Source organism: Cetorhinus maximus, chromosome 6 (assembly GCF_964194155.1).
Source record: "Cetorhinus maximus chromosome 6, sCetMax3.hap1.1, whole genome shotgun sequence".
NCBI lineage: Eukaryota > Metazoa > Chordata > Chondrichthyes > Lamniformes > Cetorhinidae > Cetorhinus > Cetorhinus maximus.
The window spans coordinates 13,517,142-13,530,302 of record NC_135884.1 but is presented as its reverse complement, the minus strand read 5'-3'; the positions used below and the strand labels follow the sequence as shown (position 1 = coordinate 13,530,302).

Here is a 13,161-nt window from a genome sequence, read left to right as displayed (position 1 = left end):
TTCTCAAGGAAAAAATCTTTTGGCAACCAAAAGTTACTAGGAGTAACCGAATCTCAGTACTCAAGCAGCAAATAAAAACTCCCTAAAATTTTCAAAAAGTTTGCCTCATCCAAATGCTGAAATCCTATCGGTGCTTGTGAGGAAGAGGTTCTGGCAATCTGAGTGCTTCAAGGGGCTGCTTGTAGTGCATGGAATAACTTAGCAAATTTGTTTTAGGAATACAAATGTAACTTTCAAAACAGTGTGTTATGGACTATTTTTGTTCAAGAGTCCCCTTGTTGGGCAATCTCTAATACCATGCAAATCTCTGCAATTTGCCCATCGCAGATTAAAGCAAGTTCACTTTTAACTGACTAATGGTCACATCTACCTCAGCCATGGCAGAGGTCAGTGGTCTTTCCTGAATTGGAAAGAGGAAATGGGGTATCTTTCTCTCCGAAAATACCTGCAAGAGCAGCCAAAATCTCACCTGATACTTTACACTTCATCACTCGCACATCTTTGGGCTGAAATTCATCACTGTCCTGAAATATTTCAAGAATCTGAAAGGAAATTTTAAAATCCATTGCTTTATTTTCCTAGAGACTTTAAGAGGCGTGCAATTGAAAATATTTATTCTTTTATTAGTTATTATAAAGTAGCTCTGACATACAAATATAAAGCACCAGATTCAATTGCTGCACTCTTTCAGGGTGGTAGGTGAGGACATTAACATGGCTTCAGCGACATGGCAGGACATCAGAAGATGGGATCAACTATGCCACCTCCACAGCGTGCAAATCCACTACACAAAACTGCATACAGCTCAGCAACCTCAAAGATCCCAAGAACAGCTTCTGTTATTGAAAATGCCACACTGGTGCAGTAAAAAGCAGCTTGTTCAGTTTGAGGTAAGGGAGAGCTTTCTTCATCTTGCTCACACTATACCTGAACTAGAAGCACTTGATATTTAAAAGTTCCATTTCCCCACAGCATCTAGTAATAGTGAAGTCTATGCTCAGGAGACTAGGAATTAGATGTGATTAAGAAAAACTTCCAACTTGTTTTGTAATTTTACAAATAGAAGGAAATTGCCAATGATGAATGCATACCATCTCTGGTAACATGTAAATGTTCCATAATGCCAGTTATATACACCGTGTCGCTGCTTTTGTATTGGGTATAGTGGGATGTTAGTACAAATGGGAAGAACAAAAGACAGAATGGAAGAATACAGGCCGAGAGAGTTCAGAAGGAGCAAGCTGGATCTTTCCTGGTTCCTTCAAAAGTAATTAATTCAAAGGACTGCAGTTTGTTAATACAACAAAAATTGACTTAGGACAATGACTTATTTGGCCAGAAAAGACTGGTCTTTTTAGGAAGCTACAGGTCTACAGAACTGAACTTCACTGAGCCTTCCCACACAAGTCCTGTAAAATGTCACACCTTGCATGAGAGCAAGGCTATGTTTGCCAAGCACCGGAACTTTGCAACAAATGTGATATTTTGTTATGCTCGCTCCCTCCATGGCTTAAAACAGGAGACTGCCTGCTGCCATGTACTCCAGTAAAGCAAAAATAATAAATTAATAGTTCTTGCAGTGATGGATATCAGCAGTGAATCACTTTTAATTCTACCTTTGTTTTCCAAATTAAGCTGCTTGCCAGATGACCAAAGTTGCAACTCAATGCTTAGTAACTCCATGCACATGGATTACACATTTTGTTTCCCCCATCTCCTCTAAAAAGTTTTATTTTACATTCTCCTCCAGGACCACACGCAACAGGCACTTTAACCCACAACTACACTGAAAAAAGCTGCTCAGAATCCTTCCCTTCAATTCCAATAAACCCAAACATTATGAAGATGTCATTAAACATATACGCACATCCTCCCTGGTTGTTGACGGCAGAAGGCCTCTTAACATAATTGTTTTGTTTTCCCTCTCTTCAGTTCCATCATTTCTGTAATCATGGTCCTTGTAGTCACCATCATAGTACTGGCTTCCCTCAGATCTTTCATATCTGCTGTCATCTTCACAATTCTGGAAGCAGAAATATTTTTGTTCATTGTATAAAGTTTCCATTCCCATTTCAAATAAGAATATTTAACTCTGTATTGATACTAGAATTCTAGTAAAGCATCAAGGTGAGCATGTGAAATTTTATTGTAATTCTTATTTGAATGTTGAAAAACATTAAGCAGCATAGTTATCAATGTTTCCCCCCCCCCCCCCACCCCCCCACCTCCCCACCTCCAACCTGGTGTATGGCTGGTAAAACACGTGCAGCGCATAACACTCAGATGAAGCATGGCCAGTGATAAGGCAATAAACAATCTGAGATGGAGATGTCTAAACCACCATAAGCATATTGAACTAATTAGATTTAAAATCATAGCATAATGGTGCCAATACACTAAGCTTACTTACAACATTAAGCAATTAAAGCTAGGGTTAAACTTGAAGCTAAGCAGGTGATGCACCCGAGTGTGATTAACAGAGAGGAATCTCAGGAGTTTAGCTGATGCTGTAAACTAGCGTATTAAAACACAAACTATTTATTACTGCCACCTGAACCCAATTAGATCATTGCCTTGAAATTTCTGGCAGGGTTAAAGGTGTGGAATTCCAGAGCCAGACTTATTTCGTTTACCAACCTGTTATGACAAGTGTTGACACTCGCGGCCAATGCACTCTGTAAATGAGACATTCTGCCAACTGCAATGCAGCGTCAACACTGCATACAAATCTGATTACTATGAAGTATCAGTTTTTAAACTGAATATACTCAAATCACAAAAAAAGTTTTAAAAAACTTGATTAAAAAAATCTTTAGCATGCTACAATGACATCAGATTGAACACCGAATCTCTGGATCCAGAGTGCAGCCAACCAACCAAGAATCAACTGCAAAATAAAGGAATAAAATAATTCACACAGCAACTAGTAAACAGGATGAGAGGAATAAATAAGGCAACCCCCATATGCCCTTTCATCCAGGACTGATACACAAGCAAGCCAGATTTCTACTGAAAACTTAAATATTTAAAAACTCTAGATACTATATTGGTGATCCAGTAATACTCCACAAAGTAACAGGTTGCTTTAAATTCCTGTCACTGGGAGGCACCGGGTAAAATCCACAACATTACCTACGGTATAGCTGGTCCAAAAAGAACTGAAAATATTAAGGCCACCATCAATTACTGTCTAACCAGCCTTCTCCTAATCAAAGTGACTGGAGGTGTCATCAATAGTATCAAACAAAATCTATTCACCAATAACTGCTCACACTCAATTTATGTTGCAGCAGAAACACTCAGATATGGATGCAAGAATGAAACACCAACACAGAAGTGACCTTAAGTTAATGACAGCATTCAGCACAACACAGGATTCCCAGCAAAACTCATGTCAATGCGGATCAAAGGAAAATAACACACAGATAGATGGCTGGCTGCCAGGGGCCAAATCAATTGGAATTCAAATTAATTAATAAATCTGGAATATAAAGCTAGCCTTAGTAATGGTAACCATGAAAATATCATTGATCGTCACTTAGGGAAGGAAATCTGTCATCTTTGCTTGATCTGGTCTGCATGTGACTCTAGACCTTTGGCAATGTGGTTGACTCTTAAATGTCCTAGCAAACCACTCAGTCCAAGGGCAATTAGGGATGGGCAACAGATGCTGGCCCTGCCAGATTTCATCCACATTCCACATAAAAATAAAAAATTTGCTGGTGACTCCAATGTTCAGTTCCACAATCCCTCTTCCAATAAAGCTGTCCACGTTAGATTACAGCAGGGCAACAAGAGTTATTCTGACAAGCTTAGTCGGGGCAAAATTCAGATAATGACGACCTCAAACAAGAGAAGGCTCAACACTCTCTATCTTCAACATCACCCCCCCCACATCCCAAGAACACAAGTTATTTATTTTCTTCTTTCTATTCATTTACAGAATGTGGGCTTTGCTAAAATAACAGGGTAAGGTCATTGAAGGCCTGACGCCAACCCACAGCAGTGGTATCAAACGCTGCATTGACAAGCGAGTGGGAACAGGCCTTCCACTTTCCCTTTGGACACTACACAATCTAAAACAGCAGCAGCTTTGACCATATCCAAGAAAGATACATGGAGTAACACCAATTGCTATTCCAAGAGACATAGGACTGCATACCTCAGAATTCTCATAGTTCCTGTAGTCTTGATAGCGGTCATTATTCCGATAATCACTGCGGCGCCTATCACGTTCGTAGTCCCGACTGTGATTTGGTGGAGCACGATAATCAACATCCTTATAGTCATAGTCACGTCTACCTCGTGACTCTCTATGCTCATCTCTGTTCCATTCAGAGCCATAACGGCCACTCCGCTCACTTCGACTGGTTTCACTGGAAGAATTAGCATTCAAAAAAAAACATCAGTTTGCCAGAAAATTTTAATTTGAGCAGAAGTTTCTAGATAGAGCCGTGATGAAATTCTAGGTCCCATATTATCCTCATTATTCCCCGTAAATCAACTGTCTAAAACACAGCAAAAATAGTTCAAGGAAAATGCAACTGTACATTTCTAAGATCAGGCACTTTCCCAATGGCTCAGCTATCGTAATCAGCAAGAAACTGAGCCAAACTGGTAAGAAAAACCCACAGTTCAAACTGCACTCTGTGCTGTTGGCTGATTTCAGTTGTAGTGGAGGTGAAAGATCTTGTTGCAGCCTAGGTCTGCTAGGACCAATGTTGAGTAGGGTGAAAATTAGTTCCGAGTTCCATATTGCAACAAGTGACCTGCTACTAGAAACAGTGTAGACACCTATGGTCTGGTCATCATGACGTAGTGCTACATCAAGTGGTGCACAGGTCGCCACTAGAGGAAACTTAATTTCAATGTGACTTCTAATATTAGCAACTCCAGCCATCTGCAAGATACTTTTTTTAAAAATAGGATTTTTAATTTTGATTGCTTCAAGCATTCATGCACCCACCTCCAGGGGTAATTTAGTTGAGAAACACAAACTTACCTTAAAATTAATTTAATTGTTTAGTAATTATTCTGGCATCTTACTGATGAAAAAAAATAACAATCAGCTAACATAATAACTAAATGAAAAATGTAGAAGAATCATTTAAAATTTAAGTTGCACGATTTTTTTTTAAAATGGGACTTAATCTCTAAAACGGGTTGTTCAATTAAATACCTGGCAAACATGCTCTTCTCAATTTTGTCTGAAAGTGCTTGGACTAAATTAACAAAGTAGCTCAGCACTAAGCAGCAAAATAACCAGAACAGGATAATTATGCACTTTGCCAAAACTCTAGATGAATTACAAATGAGGCCTGTAAGGGGAAGCATTGTGATAACATCCGCACCTACCCCCCCTCCCAATTCAGGACAGATTAGCAAGCATAATGACACAATAACCATAGAACAGTAAACTAAAGAGTATGATTTTCCTCTTCCATAAATGCTCACAGTCCACAATGATTCATGATATTTTCCAAATGGAGGGATAAATGTTGTAAAGATGGGTTACTAATAGATGTTTTAACAGCTTTGTTAATAGGGTAAGCAAGTCCTTTCTCTTACAAAATTATGCAACACCTAGAAGCCAACAGCTTCAAAACAAGCCCCATCACCCTTTCAGGACCAAGGGCCGGGGCAGGAGACATGAAACAGGAGATGGAAATGACTGAATAGAATTAAGAAATTCTTACCGTTTATCATATTTATCATAGCCCATTGTTACTGATGATTGCGAACTCAGCTCTTCCAAAGCTTTTGAGAGGAACAATCTGTAGTGAAAAAGAAAAATATTCTGAACACATGAGCTTGGAAATGAAATAAGCAGAAAAACTGAATTTCCTTGCAACGTACAGCTACCCAGCTCCTCCCTCCCATTTCCAAAAAGTAGCTGAAACACCTTTCACAACACCTTATGTTACAATATTGGCAAAACCCTTTGTCCATTGTTGCAGAATGCCTCAATCGCCAAAAAATTCAGCAAACCTCTACACAAAAAAACCTCAAGCCCCATATGACAGAAAGAGATACAACATAAGTCACAAATGCCAACGGAAATGCCAGGCAACAGTCAAATTCTAGGCCCTGGGTTAATTATCTCCCAGTACAGTGCCAGTAGAATCATGATTTGATTACTGCCCTAAACATAATACAGGGTGTGTCAATTAGTCTCTTTTAGCTATGTCCTTCCGTAGAAAATGTCTGTGGTCCATAATCATTAACAGTGTCTAACAACCTGGGCCCATTATTTAACAGCTACACATTCAGGATCGTCCTGGAAAAACATTGGAGTGTGTCTGAGTGTTATCTGACATAAAAATGAAGAATAAATGCTAGAGGTCAGACCTCAATGGGCACGGGCCTCAGGCAGGTATGGGGTGAGTTGGGCCCGCAAGGCCTGGTGGGGCTGGTCTGGTTCTTTACAGTTGTTACCCAGAAATTTGAAGAGGTTTTATTTCTTATCACTTTTTTTGAGTAACACAGTCGGAACTATCTGAAGGTTGTGATTTAACTTGCATTTCGCATGGTTCCCGGCACAGGGCAATTGCCCAGAGGAAGTTTGCACTTCTGGCTAATCGCCGCGCAAACATTACCTTTGGGGTATCCCACCCACCCCACCAATCTGTCACTGTGGAGCTCGGAAGTTACGGCCCATTATATTCAAAAGGACACCAATTCTAGAGCATGGAGTTAACTCGAATGAGGTAATGCAGGCTTAGCCATGCCACCTGCCCCCTCACTTCCCACATTAAGTGTCTAACCTGTGCCACTGTACAGAAGCAACAAAGGATTGTCAGACTGGATAGTCAACACCCAAGTAACCACTTAAATAGAGCTGCATACCCATAAGATCTCCAGCATATGTTGACTATGCAACAGGGAAGGAGTAAAAATTGGCTATTTTCAACAAACCCACAGGAGCAGTGCTTTTGTTAATACTTTGCTCAGTAAATCCCCACACACTCATGTTCAGAGACCAGCAACTTCAGTTTCTCAGTTGAAGTTCCAAATGCTACATGACTTTATCCAGTAATTCAAAACAAATCCCTATGTACTGAAGTAAAAATTATTTCACAGCACATCCAATAATAAGCTACGCATGTTTGCAAAAGTTTTGTTCTTTAATCCCCGTTATTTAATATTGAAAACTGACTTTACTGAATACAATGTGTACCAGTCAGGCTCACTGGGCTTTGCACTTGGAGTCAGAAGCACATGTCTTCAGGCAAAGCGAGTTTAGAAGCCAAAGAATAGCTGGACAAGATCACAGACACATAATTCAGACCCCATTTAGTCCTTACTTTTATACTTTCATTACAGTTCTAACATTTACACAGTGGAAACGTTCTGCACTGCAATTATAACCTCCCTACAGAAGCAGCACTGCTTTGACTAAGATGGTGTTATTACAGCTCAACAATCTTTCATAATCAGTTTCCATTATCAGCGTGAATGCAGGAATTTACACAGCAGGAAGTATATGCAGGCATAAGACTTAAAGTGTCAGTAATTTCCTTCAATTCCGATTTCACCTTTATCCCAGGCACAATCACGATAAGCAGTGAACTAATCCAGATGAACTAGATTTCCTTGTACATATTTACTTCCCAAACTGTTTCCAGGCCATTCACAGCCTTAAAGATATTTGTTTCAAACATCCTGCAAATGGCTTGTTTACCATGCTTTTGCAAATAACCCACAGAAATAATTAAACAATACCCTAGCTTGTTGTTAACTAACATGTTCATCAAGGACTCTCAGTACTTAAACAACTATTTGTGCAATTACTAAAGAACAAAAAATACATGTACCCATATTGTAGGTATTGTTTTGTCTAAGCATTCTAAGAGTTCAATAATAATAATTCAAAGTTTTGTGAACTTAGTGCTAGAGGTGTGAAGTGCGTTTGTGGTGGAAAATGGAGCACTTACATTTCAGACATCATAGACACCAAGATCGGATGTTGAACTCATTATATTATAGCCCAACAACGTGCTTGCCTCAAAGGTGCATCCAAAGCACTATCATAACATTATCTGTGAAGAGAATGTTCCTGCCTTCATATTCTTCAGGATTAAAACATGAACAGAATCAAAGAAGGAGGGAAAAAAATACAGAAGTGCAAGCCAAATGACTGTTGGATTAACAGGTCAACTCAGTCAAATGATGGAAGGAAGCACTAAAGAAATAAAGAATGAGTGAATAGCAATGGCGGTGGGACACCCAAGGCAAGGTGACAAAGTTGAACTGGGAAACAGATCCACCAGCTCCAAACACCACTGCGTACATATACAGAAACACAATAGAAAAAGGAGTGTGCCAGAGGATTGATGAACAGCAAAAGTAATTCTCATCTTCAAACAGGAGTTAGAACTAATCGAGGAAACCATACAACAGTTACTTAGTGCTGGTGATAGGAAAGACACTAGAACATTTGGCAAAAGATTACAGAACAGGCCATTTAGAGACAAAATTTTAAAAAGTTAGTGTGGATAGTTAAATGAAAGCCTTTGTCTAAATATTTCTTCAAATAATTCAGTCAGGTTAGAGAGTAAACAAAGCCTGGACCAGCAGAACAAAAAATGCTGCAAACATTCAGCAGGTCAGGCACCATCTATAGGGAGAAACAGAGTTAACATTTTAGGTTGACAACCCTTCAACACAACCGAGGAAACACAAATGTACTAGATTTTGAGCAAATGGAGTGGGGGGGGGGGGAAGAGAGAGAGAGAGAGAGAGAGAGAGAGAGAGAGAGAGAGAGAGAGAGAGAGAGAGGGAGAGAGAGAGGGGGGGGGCGGAGGGGGGAAGGGAAGGAGGTCAAAAGGGAAGGTGCGTGATCAGGTGGAGGACAGGAGGGATTAAATGATAAAATGTATCATGGTACAAAAGCAGTAATGGGTAAAGAAAAAGATGTGGCCAAATGAGGTGCGAATGGGGGAAATCCATCGTCTCTTGAGGAAAAAGGAAGAAAATCAAAAGCAATAGGATGGAAGGTTCATTGTCATAAACAGATGCAAGAGGTCTTACATAAAGTGAGGTGTGAGGACACGTAGTCAAGGCATGTCATGCACCCGTGGGCTTGTAGTGAATATTGTTTGAAGCCTATCCTCAGAAACGGAAACAGAGAAGTTGTGGAACAGAAGAGTCAAAGATGAATCAGGTGAAGGTGATAAGGGTGCAAACTGGAAACAAAGTCAATGAAATTTTCCAGTTCATGGCGCGGGCAGAAGGCAGGACCAATATTTTTTCCTATTCTTTCATGGGACGTGGGCATCACTGGAAAGGCCAGCATTTGTTGCCCACCCCATAGTCATCAATCTACCAGAAGAGATGAGGAGGAGCCTCGAGTAGGAGTGATCCACACACCCCTCAAAAGAGCAGGTATAGCAATGCCTTTTATTTGGAGGAAGTGAAGTCGAAGGAGAAGTTGTTCAATTTGAGAACAAGTTCAGCCAGGTGAAGGAGTGTAGTAGTGGGGCGGGTTGGGCCTCCATTCAAGGAAGACACAGAATGCTCTCAAGACCATCCCGGTGGGGGGATGGAGGTGTTGAGAAATTGGATATCCATGGTGAAGAGACAACAGTTCGGGCCAGCAAACTGGAAACTGTTGAACTGATGTAGGGCATTGAAGAGTCACGGATGTAGGAAGGAAGAGACTGGGGAGAAGAAATACAACCGAGCACAAAATAAGTTCAAAGAAATTGTCAGGAAGATATAATAATTTTCATGTTATTGGAATTTATTGTAGACTAACAGTGGGGTCTGTGTCTGTGTGAGGGACTTAACTGAATTAAAGGCAGCTGGTTTGAAGGCTTTGATGTATAAGATGAGCTAGGTTTGAAATGTTAAATAGGTAAACATGGGGGAAGTTTCAGAATGTGAAGTGTGAAGGGAACATTTGTATTTTTAAATAAATCAGACTAAATTGAATTCAAAAGGGGGGATGAAATGTTACAGCTAGCCAGGAGAAGTTAAGAAACAGTGTGTTTATTTTTCCCAAAAATTATTTGTAAAACTGATGCTCTGATAGATTTTTAATATTAGAGGGGTAAGGTCCAAAGACATAGTGAAACAATGGGAATTTGCATTCAAAGGGGAAATCTGAATAAAGGAGATGAGGCTGGTGTAAGGGCAGTCATTCTAAGATCTAACACAAGTGTGAAAAGCCTCCAGCATGTAAGCCTCAAGCTGCTGTCTACAAGGAACCGAAGCTGAGAAAAACTCACTTTGAATTTGACTGCTCAGGGTATTGTGTTACTTTGCCTGGGTCTTTTAACATGTGTGTGTCTTACTGTTGCCTTAACAGAGGTGTAACTGGGGTTTAGATTAGGGGATTTAGAAGTTATCATAGTAGTAATTTGTAGATCTATGTAAGTGCTTAAAATCATTTCTTCTATTAATAAAGGTTTAATTTAGTTTTGCAAGAAACCTATAAGGCTTTGTGGCCTTTTTACTGAATTCAAAGCCCCCATCTCGAAATAAGTACAAATTGCAAATAGTTGTGGCAGCTGCTTCAAGTTTCCCTCTGGGATTTGGGCAGCTCGGCATTTACCATCCGCCTGCCATAACAAAATAAGTTTAGTGGAGCAGAAACAGCACAGTCTTGTTTATGGATTTTGGGAAAAAGGCAGAAGCAGGCTGTTTAGGGCTGGGGGAAAATGAGGTTGGAGGCTGTGGAGGGAAAATCTCCATGTCAGTGACAGTCCTAGATAGAATGGCTTGCTGCTCAATAGTGGCGTTGTGGCCCAGGGAGGAACTGTCAGAGAGCTGGCGTTTGGCCTCTGCTAGGTAGAGCTCAGTACACCAGGCAAGAAAAGCACCACCCCTTGTCTGCAAACCTGATGACAACGTTAAAGATTGGACCTGAGAAAACAGAGTGCTGCAAGTGTAGAGGGAGACAGATTTGAGTGAGGCGAGCAGGGAAATTGAGGTGTCACTCCAGCAGTATCTAAAGGGATATCAGGCCAGAGGACGGGGTCCAGGTGGAGGGAGAATTTGGGAGATGGGTAAAAGGTTGGACTAAGTAGGAGGGAGGACTCCTGGCCCAAGAAGTGGACACCAAGATGGAGGCAACAGAAGTTGCCCAGTGGATCTAACTTTCAAAAGGCTAATGATGCTGCAGAAGGTACTTGAGATAAGGTCATATGCAATCAGGGGTCAGGTAGCAGAATGGATAGAAAGTGCCTAAAAAAGATGGAAGCCTTAAATTTAAGGTATGGTGGCATAATTTGCAGAAGTTACCAATTTGAAAGGAATAGCAAATAGAGGATTGCACCATAATATAGGAAAACAGTCTTTGAGCAGGCGGTGAAATGGCAATTAAAGTTCAATATAGGTAGGAGGAATTAAGGAGCTATACTTCTTGGAAAGAAAGCTAAATGAGGCACCTGGCAAAGATCTGGGGTTACAGATACATAAATTGCTAAAAGTAGTTACAGAAGTTAATAAGGCTAATGAATGCAAAGTTGGAGGGATCATTTCTAGAGGAATAGTGTAAAACAGTAGTGGGGGGGGTGGAGATTTCAAACATGCAGAGTCTTGGTTCAGCTACACCTGGTGTATTGTGCCAATCTCCACACTACAAAAGAATACTGAAGTGCTGGAGAAAGTGCAGAAAGATTTAGCAGGATTTTGCCAAAATTGAAGTGGCAACTACCAGGAAAGTTGAGGGGAACTGGATCGCTCTTTCTGGAAAAAGAAACTAAAAAGGAGACCAGATAGAGCTGGGCAAAATTATGAGGAGGTTCAATGGGGTGGATGTGGAGCCTGTTGCCACTTGTGGGCAAATCCAGAGTAAGGGGACATAAATATAAGATATGCACTAAGAAAATATTGAATAATTCAGAAAGTTGAAAGGATATTGAACTTTGTGCCACAGTGTGGCAATTATACACAGATGAAGGAGACCAGAATAGAAATACATAGACAAAAATTGGCAGAGATAATTAAGAGTGGGGAGGAGGCCACCCATGGAGTATAAATTCTGGTGTAAACCAGTTCGTCTGATTCTGTACTATAGATTCCATATAATTCCAAGTTTTGCAGTGACCCAGGGTTTGAAGATATAAATACATATGAAAAAACGGAAGGAAGATAGCTCTCGATCATATTGGCGCTCGATAAAATTTAGCAAAGCAGAACATATGAAGGCAAAATATCCGGCGTCGGACAGCTTTTAAAAGGAAAAATGTAATATATAAAAAAAAAGAACATGCAGCTGCCAGCCATCTCAAAACATTTGAAGGCTGAATTTGGAAAGAACAGATTGCAAAATAATAAAATTTTGAGTATTCTAAAAAGGTACACAATGTAAAAGTGTAGTTTTATACAATCCCCATGCCAATTAATAAAAGTAGAGTTGAATGCAAGCTGTCTGGTTGAGATGCCATTGCACTATGATACGCTGCAAGATGGTGTGTGTGGCAGTGCCCAGTGGCTGAGGCTTTATGTCTTGGCCGGGATTTCAATCCTCCCAACATGACAGCCCCGATGCACTGGCGAGCTCCTGGTCCCGCTAAACACTCGCTTTTTCCGCCAAACTCTAAACTACAGACGCTGGGAGGGGGGGGGGGGGGGACACAGTCGGTGGCTATAAGTCTTCAAAGCGGTGCCACAATGGTTGAGACTTACCCAATTATCTAGAAGGCGCCTCTCCCTGCCGCTTCGCCTCTTTTCGCAGCTAACACCGACAAAATGGCGCCTGCTTCCCCGTCCGATCGGAACCAAAGCCGCCGCGCTGCACGCCGGGAGAAAGAAGGTCCGCCCATTTTTCTTCGACGCGCTGAGGGCGCCGGGAGAAAGGAGGTCCGCGCCCATTCCCGTTAACGCGCTGCACGCCGGGAGGAAGGGAAGCCTGCCTCCCTGAAGGTCGCAAATAAGAAAATGGCTTCCGGGGAGTGGTGGGAGTTGTAGTTCTGTATTTGAGGGTCCTAATTCTGCTCCTTCAGAGCAGCTAGACTCAGCTAATTTAATATGCACACATTTATTGCAGCGCCCAATCGGAGTATTTATGTGGCTCGTCCACATTGTGACTTAACTCCAGGAGTGACCACAACCAAGGGAAGTGACTCAGGTGAAAGCGGAGCTCGGGAATAACTGACCATGATCGTCGATGTCAACTGAGTGTGAATGTTCGTCACATAGGTACTGATGATGACT

The 13,161-nt window shown here is 41.1% G+C and overlaps 1 protein-coding gene across 4 annotated transcripts in view; it reads right to left on the bottom strand.

The window, feature by feature from the left end:
* Positions 1 to 12,750, bottom strand: part of LOC144681545 (RNA-binding protein 5-like) — a 39,842-nt gene extending 27,092 nt beyond the window's left edge. For all 4 annotated transcript variants that reach the window (XM_078543201.1, XM_078543203.1, XM_078543202.1 and 1 more), the window contains exons 1-5: positions 12,634 to 12,750; positions 5,697 to 5,774; positions 4,163 to 4,376; positions 1,868 to 2,023; positions 470 to 542 (exon numbers count right to left, since the gene is read on the bottom strand). In XM_078543201.1, the coding sequence (XP_078399327.1) occupies positions 470 to 542; positions 1,868 to 2,023; positions 4,163 to 4,376; positions 5,697 to 5,722 (469 nt within the window). In that variant the 5' untranslated portion in view covers positions 5,723 to 5,774; positions 12,634 to 12,750. The remainder of the gene's footprint in view (positions 1 to 469; positions 543 to 1,867; positions 2,024 to 4,162; positions 4,377 to 5,696; positions 5,775 to 12,633) is intronic.
* Positions 12,751 to 13,161: the final 411 nt, after the last annotated feature.